This window comes from Aphelocoma coerulescens, chromosome 7, assembly GCF_041296385.1.
Source record: "Aphelocoma coerulescens isolate FSJ_1873_10779 chromosome 7, UR_Acoe_1.0, whole genome shotgun sequence".
Taxonomy (NCBI): domain Eukaryota; kingdom Metazoa; phylum Chordata; class Aves; order Passeriformes; family Corvidae; genus Aphelocoma; species Aphelocoma coerulescens.
Window position 1 is genome coordinate 19,650,642 of NC_091021.1, and position 21,972 is coordinate 19,672,613.

A 21,972-nucleotide genomic window follows, 5' to 3' on the forward strand; every position below is an offset into this window, starting at 1 on the left:
TGCTCCTGCCAAGTTTGCTCTCCAGACACCTTTGCACTAGCAACTGATTCACTTTTAAACAGTGTCATCTCCTTCCCTACTGTCCCCCTCCCTTTTCTCTGCGGACTCGTGTTCTTCTGTAAATATCTAATTCAAAACTGTTAATATACAACTTCAATAACTTCTCTTCCAGAATTATCAAAGGCATATATCTATTCAAATAATGTGTAAGCACCTTACTTCTAACAAGGCTATGCTGCTTTAAACCGAGACCAAAATCTACTGAGGGAAAAGAATCGGTTAAAAGCAAGCAGAACACAAGATATTGCTGCCTCATTACTGAAAGAAAAATATTCTTCTTGCTTAAGAATTTTACTATCTTTTAATTACAGAAGCAGAGTTATCTGATATTCCCTCTTCACTGGAATTTTCCATAGGCTATACACAGTTACAGAAGTCTGGACTCAATCTAACAGCATATGATATATTTATATTGCATTGAAATTCAAACAGACTACAGAATTCTAATTACCTAGAAAGGTCAAGGGTAGTAATCCACTTGTTGGGGTTTGGGGGTTTTTTTGTAATATAGGCTCTTGATCTAGTAAAAAAGAAATTGGTTACCTGTTTTCTCTCTTTTTCAGAAGAGAATGATGGATATGTATTCTATAACACATTTGCCTCTTTTTGCTTATGTTTTTACATGACTATTAATTCTGTTGCCACTAAGTAGGTGACTTAGCAGGTTAACAATGAAATATGGGCTCAGCTGCAAAACAAATGCAAACCCACCAATAAACAAAATATCAACTAGCTCTTTAAAGCACACTTAAATCAAGATTTATTCACAAGTCTCCTGCTTATAATAGTTCATCAGGCAGAAAAATAATAAGCAAAAATAAATGGTAAAAGGTAGTCAGTTCCACAATTATGCACAAATCTCCTTTTGATTGTCAAGATTCACTTTATGCATTGCCAAAAGAGAAGTGCTTCAGGAAGACTATAAAGAGGCTGTCAAAAGAAACTTTCTAAGAAACCTCCATCACATGAACCATCTGCGATTCAAAATGGTATGTATCTGATAAATGCCACCTTTAAAGTAACGAGTACAGACAGAAATAATGTGGTAAGCACATTAAATTATCTTGAAGGTCAAATAAAAACCTTCAGAAAATGTACTAAACCAAATCTCAGTTATGTAATTTTTTTAGTCCATACAAACAGAAAGAAAATGGAGGAAAAAGTATTGCAAAGTGTTCTGCTTGGAAACATCTGGATTATCTTTGACTTTTTCCCTTGAATATTGCAATTCACAGGCCACTGGTTTCAGTCAGATTTGGCAGCCACAAAGTTTCATTAGCCTTTTTCAGAACCTGACAAGGCATCATTTATTTCTGTCATTTATTCTTCAGTTTCCAGTTTCAGTTTCTGGCTTCACTGAGACAGAAACAAGTGTTTCATTTCAGAAATAGTTTTGGATGGAGGTGAAAACATACAGCTTTGCATTCCAGTGGTCAAGCTTCCAACCAAAAATTTAGCATAATTGACTTATAATTATGCTTTGTTATCTTATATATTCACAGAAGTTTCGGAGAGTTGAAGAGGCTCAAGCAAATTACCAGCAATTGAAACAGGAAGTAATAGTAACAATTTTTATTTATAACCAGTTCTCATCTTTAGTGCAATGTAGTATTTTGCTTTTCTATTAAAATCATTGCTCTGTGAATTAGCAAAGCAGTAGAATGTCAGTTGCCAAAGAAATGAAAATGGGACAGCAATACTTCTGTGCCTGACTGAAATACATATGGTGGTGTCTAGACACTACACTTCTGTAGCTGGAATATTAAAATACTGCAATTACACAGCATATTTGTAGAAATTTATGAGAAAGTAAAATATCTTTTTATATCTGAAAGTGAAAATACCACAGATAAATTTCTAATGACAATTCTTGAATTGTACATGTTTCAAACTCCCACTGTACATTAGCCAGTTTAAGAGGCCTGAGTAGGTTACCTGCCTGGAGGCACTGCCCAGTGAAGCAGATCCACTCTTGGAAAGCTAAAATTTGGCTCAAGAAAGACACAGAGGGATGCTACAAACTGTTTATTTTAAGCATAGGAAGATTGCCAAGGGAAGAACTAGACCATTTGGAGTCTGACATGGAACAGTGTACCACAGTTCTGTGCTCCTGCTGAGATCTCCCTCTGCCCAGGAGGGCAAAGCAGAGCAAAGGCCCTGTCATACCATGGTGACTCTGCCATTAGGCTCCATATCATCCTGGACACAAGGTAACACAGAGTATCTGTGATTTTTCAACTCACAGGTTGAAAACATGCTTTTTGGGGCCTTCTTTCCATCAACAATAAAATGTTTTCACTACATTGCTCCTATGAAAAGGGGGACTTGCTTCACAAAACCACACAAGTGGTTTTTCCACTTTCGCATCTTTACTTTAATTTACTTTAGCTCTTATTTTCAAAGAGGAAGACACCTTCTTATCCTTCCATTTCATGAAGGTGTCTTCTTAGTTGAGTCTCTACAGAAATACAAATAAACCTAACAGTAACCCCATAAAAGAAGTTTATTACCACATGATTGATGTGGCTGGTACTGAACATGCAATTCAATCATTACACTAAGCAAAAGCAAGCACTTAAACCCTGCATTTTCAAAGGAAGTAAGGATTACACCTTCTTTGTATTTTATGACAAACTTAACTTATGCTTTTCAGTTTAGTATTGTATGAACTGATATTATTCTGATAGCTCTACCAGTCTAGTTCAGAATTAAACACTTGCAGAGGGAATACATTAGTTAATGGTGGTGTATTTCCAATGGACCATTAGGAGGATCATATTCTGAAGCAATAGACTGAATAAATGCTGAAACATAAAGAAATGTACAAGATGTATAAGAGTACCATTTTTTAAAAAAGGAATTATCATTTAAGGTAATACACCTTCTGAGCAAGAGGACTGTATGTGGAATGAAATTTATTTGTTCCCTCTCCTATTCCATCCAATAAGCTTTATTCTAAAATACTTAAAATTTTGTCTGTTTTTTTTTTTTTTTTAATTGTATGGCTTCTGAATCCCTGTAGATTATAACTGGAGTGAAGACTAATAATCACAGTATGATAAACATGAAAAATTTATTCATTACCAAAAAAAGTCCCACGACAACAATTCAAATAAACCCTCTCTTATGCAGAACTAAATGACAATAATACAGTAAGACCGTATCCCAATAAACCTGTAAAGATGCTAATTTGAAACTCATGTGTTCCTTGAAACAGTTGGACAGGCTGTGGAAAATATTTTGGGAAAAATATTGACTCACATAAGCTAGGGGATCTAAGAAAGGATAAAGGTAGCTAAAACACATTTAAGGTAAGAACCGCTAATGATGCACATAATGTGTAGCAAAGCAATTAGTGATGCAGTACGAAACAAAAAAAACCCTACAGAGCTGATATATTAGAATGTCATGGAACACATGAAAATCAAGAGGGATGCTTTTTTTTTTAATGCAAGATTTAACCCACACCTCATGCTGAATATTCTATGGTAAGCTATGAAAAGAAGTTTAAAAATCCAGAGAAAATGAAGAATTGAAAGAAGCAATGGTAAATGACAGACATAGGACAAGGGAACATTTTGAAGATGGGAAGCAACATCTTGGCAAAAGGAAAGACAAGACAATGCCAGGATTGGGAAAAATATCAAGTACTAACAAAGTGAGAAGAGCAAAAAGTAAAAACAAGAGAAAAAAAGGATGATGAAGACAAACCAAAATCCCCAAAGGCAAAACTAGGATAAAGAAGTAAAAATACATCTACAATAAAAATAGAGGGTATGATATGGAACACAATTCTTCCTTCCTTCCTGAATTTCCTCTCAGCAATTTATTATGAGTAACTAAGGTGATTATGTACTTGTTAACAGGACATGAGCACTCCATTTTAAAAAAAACATAGAATGGCTAAACAAAGAAGAAAATTATACTTTTATCAAGTCAGATCTCTGGTTTTGTTGTAACATAAGATGTTTTCTGTTCTTTTTGCGTCCCCAGACAGTTCAAGCAGATGCTGCCTGCTCTAAAAGTCTGACATGTTTGTGAGTTGGCAACAGATCATGGATCACCAACTTGCCCAATGAATCTATCTTACTGTAATTCAAAATATCTTTATCCAGCGCTTGTACTAATATGTGAACAGTCTGATAAGAGGGAATCTGATACATCTATACTGAGAATGAAGAAACCTAGCAGTTACATTTCAGCTAATTTAATCAAACTAAACTGCATAAAGTCAATCACTTTAGTCAGCCAGGTAGAAAGATGAAAGCTCTTACTACTATTTATTTCCCAATGCTCTCAGAGACTGTGGTGCTGGATGCCAAAGCAGAGATACCAACTCCCCCAAAAGCAGAAATGTTCCTTTGCCGTGTCACTCTCCAAGCTACTGAAGAAAGGTTTGCTCAGAAAAAAAAGTGAGTGCTCCCTTTCCAAGAGCACAAGATTTGCTTCCTCTGTTCTCACAGACATATCTTTTATTTTTTTTGTAGATATAGCTTTCATTCGTTGGATCTCAACATTCATTTGCCAAGTAGATTAAAATGCCGTCTCAAAGATCTTATACCTTAGAGATCTTATATCTTTGAGATAAGCAGGGCTATGTTCAAGCTGCCTTTAACTTTTTTTTGGATACACTATAAAAATTTTGACACTTTTTCAATGAAACAAATATAGACCTCTGCAAAAATAATTATACCTGCCCTGAAAAATTCACTTGGTTTTGATAAGTTTTACCAGGTTTTTTTTCAGTCTTCAAACCTAGTTTTATACCTTTATACCTGCATGCTTTCAATGCTAATTTTTAAGGGATACTAACAACACTGGACAAATTAGTCCAGTGATTGTTTATTCAGACTGGCTAAGTAAACTATCCTGTTTACTATTTGAATTCCTCCTAAAACACCTATATGGATGAAGTGAACATTTTTCCCACAGCACAGACTAATACAAGCTGGAAAGGACGTCAGAAGGTCTCTCCTCCAAGCTCCTGCTCAAAGCAAGATCATCTACGAGTTCAGCTCAGGTTTCTCAAGGCTTTATTGTCTCAGGTCTTCAAATTCATTTTCATTCCATTTTTGGTAAGGACTCTTTAGTTATTATGAAAGTCAGCACTTTGAAACCCAGCTATTGAACATGGCCATTCCTTTGTATCCCCACACTCCCAAGATCACAGCCACATACAAATACTGAACCTTAGCACAGAACCAACTTACAGGTCATTTCACCAGGCCTTCATCATTATTTACCACTTCCCCTCTCTTCTTTTTCCTTTCTCCACTCCCTGCTTGCTATTTCTTCAAACAACACTCTAACATCTGGGAACCTAGCAGTTCCAAGTTATTTAATCTGACTACATTCCAGTTTGTTCATATGCAAAATGTGGTCTCGATGCAGAGAATGCATTATCTAGTGTCTTGCCTGGGAGTTTTTCCTTGGCCTCATGACAGTTGTGAAAACTTGCACCTCCTGTAGGAACTCCTGGGAGAAGTTGCCATACAACAGAAATCTAAATGGCCTTTCATTATTATGAAATAAACCCACTGAAATCATTATTAACTCTCTGAATACTGTAGTTATAAAGATTTATAAACAATGCCTACTCCAATAAATATTTCTTTAAAAATTTTATGAGTTCTAACTTATGACTACATTCTGTGATAGGAAAGAAATATAAGCCACTAATTGTTAATAGCAAATGTGCAGATATGTGTAGTGCATTATTACTGCACTAATCATGAGTAATGATTAAATACACTGCATAAAATCTTAACATTAATCAAACTGATAACTGCAACAAGCAAATCAATACCTTTCAAAGCATAGCTCCTTTTCACCAAGTATGTTTGCAAATAGTGTGATTGCTTTTTATTGCATATTTCTGAAAATTACTTCAGAGAGCAAAGCACATAGGCATTTTGTGACTTTTTATTACAAAAAAATAACCAACACACGTTCATTATCATCCTAAGGATAATTACAATCTTGCTAGAATGTGGCTAGTACCTAAAAAGTTCACTTTCTTTTTCTTCTGCTTCTATTAGTCAGTGAATTAATTCCTTTATAAATATGAACATCAATATTCTATTTCTCAGAAAGGCGTCTGTTTTTTGATTATATCCCATGAAAGTTTCTGGAACTGTGAAAGGTACAAGGTGTCTTATTCACTCTGCAATACCAAACTACGTGAAGAGATTATCTTTTTTTCATGCAAAAATCTAATTTAATTTATTTGGCTCAATTCATTGTAAGTGATGCAGGCTACTGAACTCCAATATTAACCATAGGCTATAAAGTTTATTTTGGAATCCCACAAGGCTAATGGCGTATAATGAAGTTTCCCTTCTTTAGGACTGCACTACAAACCAGAACAGAATTTTATTACTTTCCTTCAAACATTAAGTTCTAACTTGTATTTCTAAGGCACAAGTATGGGCAGTTGCCTGCACATCAACAGCCCTGCAAAACCATATGTTAAATGCACCATAACTCCACAGAGCACAAGTGTGTACCTTGCGTGTGCAGCAATCCAGGGATAAAGACGTATGCAAAAAAAGGAAATGTTTGACAAAGTAAGACATCATAGGCAAAATATTAAAGTTTTATGAATGAAAATTTATAGCACTGATATGGCTTTCACCCAAGAAAGTGTTCCAGACTTCAAAAAAAGTGACTTTTTTTCAGTCTCCTCTTTCTCCTCCATGACTGACAGATAAGCTTTATCACTATTTCATATAAAATACCTCTCACTAAAATTTAGCCATGCACACATGAGGGACTGTATGGTCTCAGTAACCTGCCTGTCGGCATTACGGCTCTGACACCACATAACTTTCCACTTAAAGACAATTAAAAAGGGGACTACAAGTTTTTTCTACCATGCAACAAAACTTTAATTCAAACATCACCTTCTTCAAATCCACTGCAAAAAACCGAACACCTCTCTGGACTAAGCATGAAGATGGTTATCATGTGGCACAGCTACAAGATAAGGCAGACTGACTAAGGATGTTTGATAGACAGGAAATCTAAGGGAATTACTCATCCAGTATTTTCCTCTGGCAGCCCTGAATACAAGTCTCTTGGGAAATTAAACTTTAATGCAGAGCTCCCCTCAAGGAAGTTAGGTATGGAAACATCATGTGTCCTCTATTGTGGGTAAATCCCATGCCCAAAAACAACATCGTGCTATTTGCAGCCTTTGTGCGCAGTTGCAATACTTGGTATTTGGGGCCCACAAAAAGAAATCAATAAGGAAATAGATTCTCCTTCTTGCCAGTATTTAGAGAATTTAGCACAGTAACTAAGGCTTTATTTGCCTGTAGCTGTTCCATAGAAAAAAAGGGGAAAAAAAATTAAAAAAACCCAAACAAACACAGGAGTTTACATAATTTAAATCCTGAAGGATCATTTTAAAAGGGAAGCAGAATGCAATTTTAACAAACCCTAAGTAGTCTGCTTTGTGAATGTTCACTTAATACCAGACCACGACATTCTTAAAATTTCAAGCAGGGAAACCTGCTCTGGTTACCTTGGTGATACATTGAAGACAAAATAGCACATAATTGTTGCTGATGTCACTGCTCCCAATTGTTTCCAAGGTTACAGAGTACCTCAAATAATTGTGATGTTTCATTTCTAGACTCTATTGGAAGCCCATTTTCTGTTCCCAGTAAATTGTTTAGTACTGCAGGTAATCTATCTAAACCTTATCTATTAAGGCATCAGCAGCCTCTCAGCAACCTCTGGTAATGATGTAGGCTTATATGTTGAAAATGTAGCTACCCAGTTCTTTACTGAGCCACTTGACTCCTAGATTATCTTAATTATTTTTATCCTAAGAATCTATCTCTATAACAAAGTATATTAATCAATCATATAAAAAGATCTGAACATTTAATGTCTTAGGGCAAAGCAATATTACATGTGAGCTATCTACCTGAAAGGAAGCTGTTCTCTGCAGTAAATGGTGGAAAATTGGCTGTTAACTATTGTGAGATTTTCTCACAATCTTCAAACTCATTTTAAATGCAGAGCATAAGTATTTTGCTGCACTAGAAACAAAAACCAGCCATGCTATATCTTCTCCATTGAAACCCCCGTGCACCTTAGCATGAACCTCCTTAAAAATCAGTATGTACTCTATGTAAGGATTATGCTGACAGTATTACTGACAAAAGACAACTACAGACAATGCTGTTAACTACTGTAGTCCTGTCAAGAAAGAAGGGAGCAGTTTTGAAAACACACTAAAACCAACATATTTTTAGTCTACAATAACAAAAACAAGACTTGGCAGGTCAACTCTATCCCCTAATCTAACTAAACCACATTTCAAATCCTCACTTCTGAAGGAGACAACAGTAGATGTCCATCTTCCACCTCTCCTCCACTGGATGTGCCTTTCATCACATGACTGCTCTCAGACTGCAGGGCTTGACCTTGTCAGCAAGAAATTTTCCACTAGAGCAAAACAAAATGGCATTCACAGTATCTTAGCAGTCTGTTACTACTTATGCAGTGGATTTTGAAAAGTAATAATTTACTTTAGAAACTGGATGACTAAAACAGTATATGTGCATTTAATGCACAAAATTAACTGCATATGGAGTCACAAAAAACATCTGTCTGGCATCTCAGCTTCTACCTAGGGTTCAGAGGCAGTTGAGTGCAGCAGGGAGAATAACACAGAGCATCAGAAGTGATTCTTTTTTATTTGTTCAGAAAATGGTTGAGAGCTGAGCATGTTTATTTTCATGATTATTCGAGTTTCCTGATGAATTCATTTCAGCTGCATGCATTTTAGCTCTTCTGTGTTATAGCAACAACTATACTGGCAGGAAACATTTGGTGAAACAGTCTGTTTTAAATAAGCACCAAAGAATATACCTATAAAACAACACCCTTCTATTCATGAGAAAGCCAGTTGGAGGAGAGACCCTTAATGAATCAAAAATCAGAAACATACTGTGCAGGAAAACTCCTCCTTAACAGCTAAAACAGTAAATGCTTACAACAGACTATTCAACAGCAAGCCACAGAGCACAAATTACAATTACTTGCTGAAATTAGGCTATGAATACACATGAATGAGGAGTGCATTTGCAAAATCAAATTCTATCTGTACATGACTTACAAAAAGGAAGAGAAAGACAAAATCAATGAGAAACAGGCAGATGTAGATAAGTTATGTGATAACTGAACAGTTAAGGAAGGAAAGGAGGGAAATTGCACCAAGATGATTTAATTTTAGGGCTGATTGCCTATTGTCTTATGTAATATATAAAAATACTTACAATATTCTACTACTTTCTCAAATATATTAAAATGTCATAAGGTAAATGAAAAACAGACCCCATTTTGCTATGATATGCTGCTAACTGCATACACTTCAATTTCTAGATCTACTGCCAGACTTAAAAGACCAGTTATATATGTGTACTTGGTACAGTCTTAGGCAGAAATAGCTCTCCGCTTTTTAAATAAAGATGATGTAATGAAGGTAGCAATACCATCAGCCACTCATCACTTTGTTAAACCCTGGAACAAATCTATTTAAATCTGATATTCAAACCCAAGGATGAATTTGACTTTTTATGAATTTGTATACTCGTTAGGAATTAATTAGTAACTAATAAGTCCTATACATCCTCATAAGGGCAGAGCCCTTGCCCTGAAGCCTTTTGGCACTGATGCATACTCTGAGACAATGTGACAGTAACATTACTAAAATACCTTGTCCGCATAGCACAGAACTCTTTCCCCGTGGACTTAACACATGTACTGTCAAATCATACAAACACCTACATCCACCACTAGAGATGTGCTGCAGGGGTCAAAATGGTCCAGTCCCAGTCAACATCTTCATTAATGATGAGGCAGAGTGCGCCCTCGGCAAGTGTGCTCATGTTCCAACCTGTGAAGAATGGCTGGTACACCACAGGGTTGTGCTGCCATCCAAAGGGAAGGAACCTCAACAAGCTGGAGATACAGCCAACAGGAACCTCAGAAGTTCAGCAAAAGCAGTGCAGAGTCCTGCACCAGTATTTGCTAGGGGCTGACCATAAGGAAAGCTGCCTTGCACCAGAGGAACTGAGGGTTCCAGTGGGCACCAAGGTGAACATGAGCCTGCACTGTGCCCTCGTGGTAGCAAAGGCTGGTGGTATCCTGGGCTGCATTAGGAGGGGTGTGGGCAGCAGCTAAGGAAGGTGATCCTTCCTTTCTACCAGCCCTGGTGAGGCCACATGTAGAGCACTGTGTCCAGTTCTGGCCTCCCCAGCACCAGAGAGACACAAAGCTACTGGAGACAGTCCAGAAGATAGTCACCAAGATTGATTAGGGGACTGGAGCACCTCTCACATGAGGAAAGGCTGAGACAGGCAGGACTGTTTAGCACAGGAAAGAGAAAGCTCAGAACAGGTATTATTAATATAGAAATACATGAAGGGAGAGTGTAAACAAAACTGAGCCAGGTTCTTTTCAGTGGTGCCCAGTGACAGTGCAACAGTTGATGTGCACACACTGTAACACAGAAGGTTCAACCTGAACATCAGGAAACACTCTTTCACTGTAAGGGTGACTGAGAACTGGCACAGGTTGCCCAAACAAGTTGTGGAATTTCCATCCTTACAGATACTTAAAAGCTGTATGGACACTGTCCTGGGCAGTCTGCTACAGATGACTCAGGTCGGACAAAATAACCTCCAGAGGTCTCTTCCAACCTCAACTACTCTGCGATTCGCTGGAAGAAAATACAGCCAAGCACACACACTTACTGACATTTTCAAAAACATATCAGTGCTTCACTTGCTGTGAAATCAGTGATCCTGAACTCTTTGGAAAAAATCAAACACAGAATGGAGATTTAAAGCATTGTAACATAAATAAACTACAAAGTGACAAAGTGCTTCTTGGAAATTCCACTAGTTATCCAATGACATATTTGAGGACTTAAATAATTTTGAAAATCTAGTCATATTTCACTTGTTCAAGATTGTATGACAAATCTGTAACCTCCTGAAGAATTAGACATGGTCTTCCCAATGCCTAGTCAAAGACCCATCTCTTTTTCCACATAGAGATAGACTCTATTCTTGAGTCTATTCTATTCATACACCAACTAAAAAGAATCACAAGGACATTTACTTCTGCTCACTAAATGTAACATCACCTTGCATTTTTAGTATTTGGAATTTTCTATGAAAATACAATCACAAAATAGTGGAGATCCAATGTATCAGACAATAAAAGACTGTATAAAAGCCAACTTACTCCTCAATTACACATTGCTTTTACAGATACCATGACGCCCTACCTATAACCACAGGCAGTAGTTTAGTCACATTGCTGTAACTGCACTTCACATTCCTATTCAGAAAGAAACAACATTATGCTCTGAAACTTCTATTCCTAATGCCGAATTATTTACCGTAAGACCATTTTCAGCATATTCTTTTAATTACCTTAAACACTTCATATTAAGTAACTACAATTGCATTAATTCTTTTGGCTTTTGTTTTTCAAAAGCAATCAACTCTCAGCTTTACTGTCCGACAACACATACTCGCGTTTCTTTACTGTTCCAAGAAACAGCAGTAAAAGTGTATGCTACATGATATATTACAATCATGTCAATACCAATGCAGATGGCAAAATTACAGAAAAGTTGGAATATGAGAGGCTGCAGTATGAAAGGCTCTGTTAGAAAATGTTAATATTTAAAATGTCCCTGCAATGGATCTTACCTGTTCAGATGGATGAAACTACCTGCAGGTGCTTCACATGTATACAACAAAGCAAGGTGAAGGTGCAATGGGCTGTCCCACAGTCACTGTATCTACTGAAGTTATATTCTATATCTATTCTCTCTCTTGACATGATCATACCTTAAAAATGACAATAATGGAGTACTCTTGAAGAACTTCTACAGAGTTTATTTACCAACAGAAAGTACAAAGATACTGCCTATGTACAAATTATTATGAAGCTTAAGTTTTGATGGGTCAGGAAGTGGTTTGATCCTGCTGGATGCAGGTCAGCTGCTGAAGCAATCAAGCATCACTAAATTCAAGCTAATAAGTACTCCCAAGAGCTGTAAGTCTCAATAGAGAACAACACAGGTGAAGAACTGCACTGTTCAACAAGTACTCACAAGCTCAATTCCATTCTGCTCCTGGCTATTTAACATGAATTAATGAAGCATAATAATTTTAAATGAAATTTCACTTAATTCCAGATTCTGTGAGTTAGAAAATTAAATAGACATTTGTTATCACCAATCAATTTTAAAACAGGTGCCTTCCACTGCTCTCAGAAGAACACTTGACTGACAAATGCATGAGTGGAGAATTCGGTTTAGTTTCTGTTAGTGTCAGCTGTCAGTGTAACCTAGAAAAATTGCTCTTTACCATGTCCCTGTAAAAAAGACTATATATAGAGAGACAAATCCTGAAACGCAGGATCTTTGCAACATGATCTGAAATCCTCACTTTACACTAGTACATACACCCCACCCACCCTTTCCAGCCTATAGCATACCATCTTTCTTTCCTCTTTACCACACAATTTTTATAGTCGTTACTTTTCAAAATTTCAAAACACTGCCAGTGATTTGTCATGATACCTCAAGAGATAGCGCTGATATGATGTAACATTTCTCACAAGATAACATAATTTGAAGAATTTATGGACCTATTTTACTTTAAAAAGCTTAGGTGTAATGGTATTTGAGAATCTTTCGCTTCATAATATTTTGCCAAAACAGACACACCTAAGTAGTGACAGCAGATGGAAGAGGTTAAAAATATCAACTCCCAAATTACCAACTTTGCTAGGCCACCTTCCTTTCATAATTTAGACCCTTCTGTTGGAGATTTGAAAATATATTCTAGGCAGATGACATGTTAACAGAATAATTTCATGGTTCAGTGTCTTCGCAGTATGATTTATCTCTTATCTCTAGGCACTGGAGGTCCCTTTTGAGGAGATTTATTAGTTAGATCCGAGAATCCGTTCTGATGAGAGAGAATATGTGCATGACCACAAAACAGAACATTAACATTTGCTCTGAGATAATGCTTCCTTCTCATTAGCAGTTTTAAGAAAAGTCTCATGGACATGCTATCACAACTGTTTCCAAAATACGGCACCTTCATACAACAAAATGTTCATGAATGAAAGAGGTTTTTAAAATTTGCATTAGTCCAGGAACTCATATCCCCTTCTCTTCTAAATCTACATAATATACACAGAAATAAGGTCCAGAGTCTAATGAAACATCTGACTTAAAAATTAACTAGCATTTTCTTTTTCACTCCATTTTTGCTATTAGATATTTGCTGCAGACACTACATTTTCTGTAGGACAAGGAACGTTTAACTGTTTAACAACTGGAAGATGCTTCAACATCTGGCTCGCAGCTCAGGCCATATTATCAAAAGTATGAAGTTAATACTTAGACACCTTTAAAGAAACCACTGTGTTTTCAAAAACACTTCGTGTCCAGCATCTCCTGTTGTGAAGCACCAGTCAGGCTTTGAGGGAAGTGCAGCACAGTGGGATCTTTTTTATTTCATGCCCAAGTTCAAGTACTCAGTGATTTCTGAGGGTTCACCTGCCCTCTAGAAATAAGCTATTTTGTTGAGATAAACTCAGTCTCTAATCATGTTTTAGGTTGCTTGACCCAATGATAGAAAATCTGAATTTAAACAGGCATAAGAGGCCTCCTCTTCCCACAATGCCACAACACATCTTGGGATCCTATGGTGCATCCACAGACGTGCTGCTTTGCAAACCTCTGAGCTATTCAGTCTGGAGATTAGTCCACCCCTGGTCCAAGTTACATAATACAGACATGAATCTATGTTATCTGGAGGTAGTAAGTGTACCAGAAGTCCTTAACTTGAGTTCTACACAAGAAGGTATCTCCAGACATCTTGGGGGTATGCAACTGCTCTGACTGCCTGTACAAAATTATTAATCTAATGGTTGATTCAAATCCTATAAAGTCAAAGTAAGGACTCATTGATTTAAATTATACTCATTTAAGACTAAGGCCTAGCTCTGCTGCTCATTATGTTGAAACTCAATGCAATGGTTAAAAGCACAACTGGCTCTCTCTAGAAAAAAAGCCAATGACTAAACTGACATAGAAACTTCTTGAGAAAGGAAAAAGTCTACAGAAACACACATAGAGATTTCTGTATCTAGTTTTGGCAATTCTGCCATTACTAACATTTTAAAATATTCATGAGAACAGATTATTAAACAGTGCTTGATACCAAAACTTGAAAACCATTGCTAAGTTTTCTGCTAATGTAAAGCAACCAGCATCACAGAAAACAGACCAGTCTAGTACACAGAAGGCAGTATAAATAGAAAGATATGGATCAACTGGAGTCAAGAATGTAAGCAAACGAGGAACTAATTCTTGATAACTCTCTGAGTGACTGATGTCTAAGTGTCTTTTACTGTAAAGAGCAATGTCACCTCTTCTCCAAAAATCAGCCCAGTCAACAAAAAATTATCCTGGGAGAACACATACAGAAATCACATACAAAAATCAAAGAATCAATAGTCCATTGCATTTATTGCTTGTTATTACCCATTACATTTATTGTTTGTTATTTGCAGAAGCTTTTTGCACTTCCAGATAAAATGGAGCTTGACTGTAGGGAACCATAGTCACACCCTAACTGTGCTCAGAGGATTTTGGATTGAACAGTCTCAGAAGGTGAGCTCCAATGCTTCTATACTTCACTGCTTGACACTCAACATCCAGTGCTCAGAAAAACCACTTTCAGTCTGAGAAGAGCCTCACTGCTCATGTTGAAAAGGCTGTTAAAAACGTGTGCATTTCAGCACAGTTATCAGGAACTGTTCTGAGAATACTTCTGAACTGTCAAGCTACTCTAAGAGGGGAACATACCTTTTTGTCATATTTGCTATCCCTCTGAATTGATTTCAAACAAGTACCAGGAGAGAAGCTCCATCTCCTATAGTCCAAGCACTTAGCCAGCCAGCACTCATCATAGTCCACTTCATCTAATAAGAATGCATAGCTAGAAGCAGCAGGGCTATAGCTCATATAATGCACAACAGAGGAAAATATCTTGACTTAAAAATTGATACTATTTGGTCAATGTATACATTATTTGATTAATCAAATAGATAATTCACCTTTGTTTTGCTAAGTCATACAGAGATGCAACAGCACATAGAAAAAGAGGTGAACTGTAGACAGAAATTAAAGACTCTACATGCCCTACTTCATGTATCTTCCTATTGCTTGCTCTTACTTTTGGTAAGATTTCTGTCATTTTAAACTGTTTTCACCACTGATAAAATTTATAGATATTGTTTTAGTAATTTGAAGCCTCCCTTGCCTTAACTGCCTGGACCTGTTTTACACTCAAGGCAAAAAGATCAACTGCTGCTTCAGCATGAATAATTTTGGAAAGAGCAGTGGTAGTCCATGTCTGAGCTGGGAGAAGGAGATAACTGTATGAGCCAGAACCCAGCACAACTGCATCTGCATATAAATAGACTTAATCAGAAATGCAAATTGCAATCAGAAGAAATTTCAAAAGCCTATGACAACTGTGTAGATAACAAAAGGTCAAACACTTGTATTGCTGAAGGTTTTAAACTGTTAAGTCAGTGGTGATTCTTCATGAGCCAAAATGTGGAAAAGAGAAGTACTTGCCAGTCTAATCAATGAAGGACAATTTCTGTATTTCTTCTATTATTACAACTGTTCTGTTGCTAAACTCTATTTTACACTGTCAATCTCAACTTATTCAGGAAGACTCAATGAAATGAAAACAAATGAAATCAAAAATAGACAGTATGAAATAATACAGCTAATTTACATGACTATATATAGAAGGAAATTTATATCCCTTTTTCATAGCCAATCCAGTATCATTCATATTGGATTGTCCATGGATGACAATCCAAATCTTCACATTTTAACATCCTCAGGTAAATGAAAAAATAAATTATGACTACAGTTTGCTGAAACTGCCAGACTGCTTCATAGCACTGTCAAAATTGTATGTTTTACTTTTACAGTAAAACAAGCCTAAAACTCTAGGGGAATAACATTTGAAAATGTTGTTTAACAGTTACAAATATTGGCTTCTCCTTTTGAAATAAACGTTTTCATCAATAGAAGCTAAGAAAAGTTCTATTGGAAGGAAGGTACCTGGATATTGTATGATTTTATATTCTGAAGTAAGAATAAAATAAATAAGTCTTCATCATTTCAAGGAATTCTAAATATAAATTATCATAGAAGCCAGGCTGAAAAAAAAGTCTTTGACATTACAGCTTTTTATTGTCTTTCTGCAGAAGAGATTCTTAGGATTTGAAGAGAAATATTTACCAAATATTTCTCCTTTGACTAGACTGCCTTTGAACAAACTAGTGAGTGAAGAGAGCCATCTAGTGCCATACCTTGGAATTTTAAAAAGGGTTTTCACCGGATGCATGTCAAATAAAGGAGGGTCTCCATCCCCCAGTTCAATAGCTGTTATTCCCAAGGACCACACGTCACATCGAGCATCATATGAGTAGTCATACTGCTGTTCACAGGCAATGACCTACAAGAAGAGAAGCAGAGAAACCAACAATTTAACTAATGTACAATTCATGTCATCCAATATAACATGAAAGTACTTTTTTGAGTCATGTCTAAAATGCTATGTAATCAAATCCATGTCATTTTTGCCTGTATATACAAGACAGAAGAAACACCAAAAAAAGGTAACAGTAAATTAGAACTTCTCTTAGGTTTGTTTTCTTTAAAAGCAATCTCTTTCTTTTTTTTTTAATACATTAAGCTCCATGGGATGCTTCAAATATCTATACATAGAACATCAACACTAAATTCTGTTTTTGAAAGAACTACTTACAGAAACCTATTATAATAGCAGAGAACCTTAATGATGTTATTCTTATTAACTTCTATGACTATTCATGAGGATAGACCGATTTGCACAGCTGGTTTTTAGATAAGGATGTTCCATCAGTAGTTTCTGCCTTTTTTGTTGTTGTTGTTCGGTTTTTGTTGTTGTTGTTGTTTTGTTTTGTATTTATTGAATTTGAGTTGTTTTAAAAAAATCTTAGCTAACATACCATATACCTTGTCTAAGAGAAATGGAAGTGAACAGGAATCTCTCCTTGGATATCAGAACTGTTTTACATCACAAACTTAATACACACTTCCACCCAACCCAATGATCACATTCTAATATGCTAACTATTAGTGTAAGCTGAATCTAAATGTGAGATTCAAACCAAAGTTTAAATTTAGCTCTTATCTTTGCAAAGGGATGAAACAAAAATTGCAGCTTCACTGCATTTTATTATGATTTGGAATTCTGTCTCAAGTTTGTCTTCCCAAGTCTCATCAATTAAACAATTACTTTGAAAATTTGTTGGATCCCTGCATATTGCTAGTATCAACTTCCATGATTTTTCTCACGGTTTTTAAAGTATCTTTAATAATTTGTATTTAAGATAAAAAGAATATGCCCTAGGGTGGCTGTACCTGTTCTAGAAGTTATTGTATTTTTTTTTAACTTCTGTATTACTTCTGAGTTCCTGTGTTAGGGCTTCAGTTTGGAACAACACTTCGCAAAGATTGCAACATGCAAGTCAGCAATGCGAGTAGCTGCTGGCAGAGAGTCACCTGTTATAAAAAAAAACTTTCCTGGAGAAGCTGCTGATTCCAGCTTAACATCTTAGTTGCTTTGTCCATAAACTCCACATAACAAAGGCACTCCTGACTCTGGTAGTGATTCTGTCCAACAGGCCCATAGAACTTGTCCATCTCTTATTTGGGACTCATGACCCCACTGTAGTGCATTCATCATTTATTTTATCAGAAATCAGGGATGCTGAACACAGTTAAAATAATACTGAAATGTTCATGGCGGGAGGTTTGCATTAAAGTTGCACATTAGTTAATTCCTTTTCTTTTCCTAGAGCAAATCAGTCCAGAAAAATTAAGACCTTTCCAAATTTTTTTATCTATGTTTTGACAAGTGTTGAGATCACTCTATCTCCTCAGTTTTTCCAATTATTATGCCAGAGAAACAAGAAAAATGAAAGTAAGCATTGCAAAAGAGGATTCAAAGATTTTTTTTCCTTCAACTTGAAGAGGCATAGCTTTGTTAGTTAAGCCGGTGTTTTTCAAAGTTGTCACACAAAGATAATTTCTCCACCTCCCTTCTGTTCAACAGAATGTCTCAAATGAAAGTTCTGGAATAATTTTTAGTTCTTCAAAATGTTTGCTATAGCCTTGATCTCATCACAGAGATCACTCTATCTCTTAAAACATGCATAGTTACATAGCTCAAGCAGAGTGCTTTAGCAGGCTCTGTCTAGAGGCCTGTTTGTTTAGAGGCTCTGTTTCAGAGGCCTTCATGATAATTTCATATTCTTATATCATTTGTGAGAAAGAAAAGATCAAACGCAAAAATTTGGAAAGTTGGTATAGAGATGCATCAGAGATACTTAAGTAATATATTCTAAAGAGGCTATCATTGAAATTTTTCTCAGAGATTGAAGAGGAAGCTTATATTTCTTGATTATTTTGGGGTTTTCTATACAGTTCCCCAAATAATCTGTATACTCAATAACCCTTCCTCAAAAAAAATCATCCAAGTTGGCTTCCAAGGCCATGGCTTGGAAGCTTATCCATATGTGGCTACTTTTATGCACTGTGCTCTCCCTCCTTTTTTAACACATGAAAAATATTTATCTGTTTAGTACAAAATCCGCTAGAAACCATTTCCTGGAGGTGAATACCTTTGAAGTTGCCTGGATTCTCATCGGTGTGCTGAGTCCTTTGCAAATACTTGTCTCTTTGTTCTAAAACTTTATGATGCAGAGGAATATGTTTTCATTTTCAAGAGAAGGAAAAGAAGGACATGCTCAAGGTCACACTGGACTTCATCAGCAATGCCACACACATAGCTGGTCTCCCACATTCAAAGATACCATTATTTTTTCCCTACAAGCACATCACAATTGCTTCTAACTACAGGACAATGACAAACTTTGCTCTATATCTTGGTCTTACAAAGTTTAACAAACTACACTAAAATTATTAGCATCAGAACTCACGGAGTTCATAGTGGGTGGGCAAAAGAAAATATACTGCAACTGTTGTTTTTAAAAACAAAAAATAAGTCTTAAAACTTTTTTCACCTTCACAGTATATTACCTACCAAAGAGAAAAGAATGTATAAGGCATCTTTGTGTCTTCTGCTCCACAGCTAACAGCTACACCTCCAATACATATATAATGACAGTATAATAACACTAGGGCAAAATACTGCCATTCTAACCAAGGCGAATTAGACGCCATTAGATTTTCCTCCATCCTGTTATAGATGCTATAGTGATTATTTCAGAAAAAAAATATTCCACTTAATATATATTCTTTTCTTAAAAAGAAAATAAGCCAGTGGACCATACAAACCAGTATGTTTTAGACCATTAGCTTGACAATAGTGAGATTACCCTCACAGAAAAGATACAAAATGAACTACTCTTCATCCAGTACACAGAACGTATGTGAACTTAACTATCACTTTGATTTGAAACAAGTGTTGTCTGTGGAACATCTTAGAATCTTACCAAGTTATGCACCCCTTGGAGAAACACAGATGCCACTAATTTCAATTTTTAAAGCAAGAATCAAATGTTATCTTTTTCCCTTGATGAAAGGTGCACATCAACAGTTTGCTTTATGTGTTGGCTAGCAGAGAACACTCTCTTGCAATGTGAAGAAGAAAGTGTTCTCTAAGTCACAGTTTACAAGCCAGCCAAGTCCTTGGGAATGCCCCAGTCCTGTTTCGCCTTAAAAACTATTGCTACTCCCTGCAGAGCAAAAATCTCTAAAAGCCAAATACAAAAGAAGAATATGCTATTGACTTATCTTTCATTATATTCCTGTCTCTAATCTGGAACTCACAGACACTTTTTTTTTTTTTGAAACATCTCTACTTTTTGTTGGAGTTTTGGAGCTGAGAGTATCGCTCAGCACTGCTGATGCCTGCTCTGCCCAGTGGGGTATGAAGACAGAGAGCCCAGAAGAAATGATCTGAAACTGAAGAACATGCTACTCCCTTTCTCTTCCTTGTGGAAAGATATCACATTTGTACAAATTTTATATCCAGCAAAATCCTCCCCTGCTTGTAAAAGTGAAACAGAAGAAGTTGTTTGCTTTGCTGCAAACATTATGTTCATGGCAAAGCCTCAGGGGATGATGTAGCTAATCTTGAGATTTGCTAGTAAATGTCATGGGAACAAGCACCAAGTCTTTCACTTCAGCATAGGCTGACTGCATGCACACAGTAGCCCCGGTTGCTAAGGAGACAGGCTGTCACCTTTTGTTTCAGTTGTAATTTCATCGTGATTTAATGTCCAGTCATACTGCTGTAGGTTGAAAAGCATTCAAACACCAGACAGAGAAACAGAAAGTGTGATGGTAGTTGTCAACACTAATTGTGCTGAGGGTCACACCAGTACAGAATGAGGGGATGGGGAATTCACAGGTCTGGAAAAATGGTACATAAACAAATCATTCACACTAATTGGAGGGAATTTAGAGAAGCCAGTGCCTAGGCATTCTGTGTGCTTTATAACTCACACAGAAACACAAAAATTCACAGAGATACACAAGATGACTCACACCTTGACAAGAAAACTTTATATTCAAGGATATAATTCTGCTTGTTCTGAAATCAATACAAATACTCCTCTGAACTTCAGCAAGCCCAGTAGCAGATCAAAGGTGGATTTAAAAGAAGCAAAACAGGTAATACAGAGAACTACCTATTATTTGGACAGTGGTCATACTGACTTGTGCAGAGAGAGGAAGCTGTAATATGTTTAGGTGAAGTAAAATACATCAAACCCTTTAAAGTTTACCCAGAATTATTATAAGTGAACTTACTTTCACTTTGCCTCAGTATATACAATGCCTGTACAAAGCAGAGCTGCAAGCATATGCTGCTAATAGCAGCAGAGATGTGCTACCTGGAGACAACTGCTACACAATGAGTGCTGCTGATCCACCCGCAGGAAGGAGCCTGGAGTTAGCAGGGTTGCTGCTGCTGGAGTGAGGCAGTGCCAGGCTCAGCTGATGGAGCCAACTAAGCAGCTTATGTGGCGTGTGAGCACTGCTGAGAAGCACTGCGCATGGAAAATGAATGTGGCACAAAGTTGTTACCCTTGCTGCAAGGAAAACAAGATTGCTAGCTGTGCCAGTCAAGTGAAATAAACCAGCGGAACTTCTGGGCTCCATCTGACACTATACAACCCAGCTTCATTTGTTTACATTGGAAATACAATACTAAATATTCTTCTAATTCCTATGCACCAAAACCAAAAAAGTCTTCCATGATAGCATTTAGCAGCACTAGGGATACTGAATTAGACAAACCAAAGTGATATTTATCTATCTCTATCTCTCCATCACTTCCTCTTTCCCTCTTTTCAATCCACTCTTCAAGCACATTCATAAATTAAAAAAAGCAATTTTGTGTTTGAAATTGGTTCCCTATTCCTGCATTTTCTTATCTGGATTTCAGTTCCTTACTTTGTACCATCATACAAATTTTTCCACAGTATATCAGAAAATTATTACATTGTTAGAAATGTTACCAAAATAAGTAGTAAATAACATTTAAAATAAGTCCTATAAGTAATTATAACAATTAATACTGATTCATTGTAAATTAATTATATGTCAAGTAGTCAAACTTTAACAGCTGTGAGTAATCAATTTTTATTTTTATTTTTAACTCACCCAAGGGAGATATTCCTGAGACCATTAGACTGCTCTGGCAACAGGCTACATTTGTAGGGGAGCGTAATACCTTTTATTGGACCAAATGATACAGT

General features: G+C 36.5%; 1 protein-coding gene across 6 annotated transcripts in view; it reads right to left on the minus strand.

Moving 5' to 3' along the window:
- Positions 1-21,972, minus strand: part of MYO3B (myosin IIIB) — a 207,787-nt gene that overhangs the window by 141,033 nt on the left and 44,782 nt on the right. For all 6 annotated transcript variants that reach the window (XR_011151957.1, XM_069020693.1, XM_069020690.1 and 3 more), the window contains one exon: positions 16,510-16,655. Coding sequence is in view for 5 of the 6 variants with exons in the window: in XM_069020693.1 (XP_068876794.1) it covers positions 16,510-16,655 (146 nt within the window). In the remaining variant the exon portion in view is untranslated. The remainder of the gene's footprint in view (positions 1-16,509; positions 16,656-21,972) is intronic.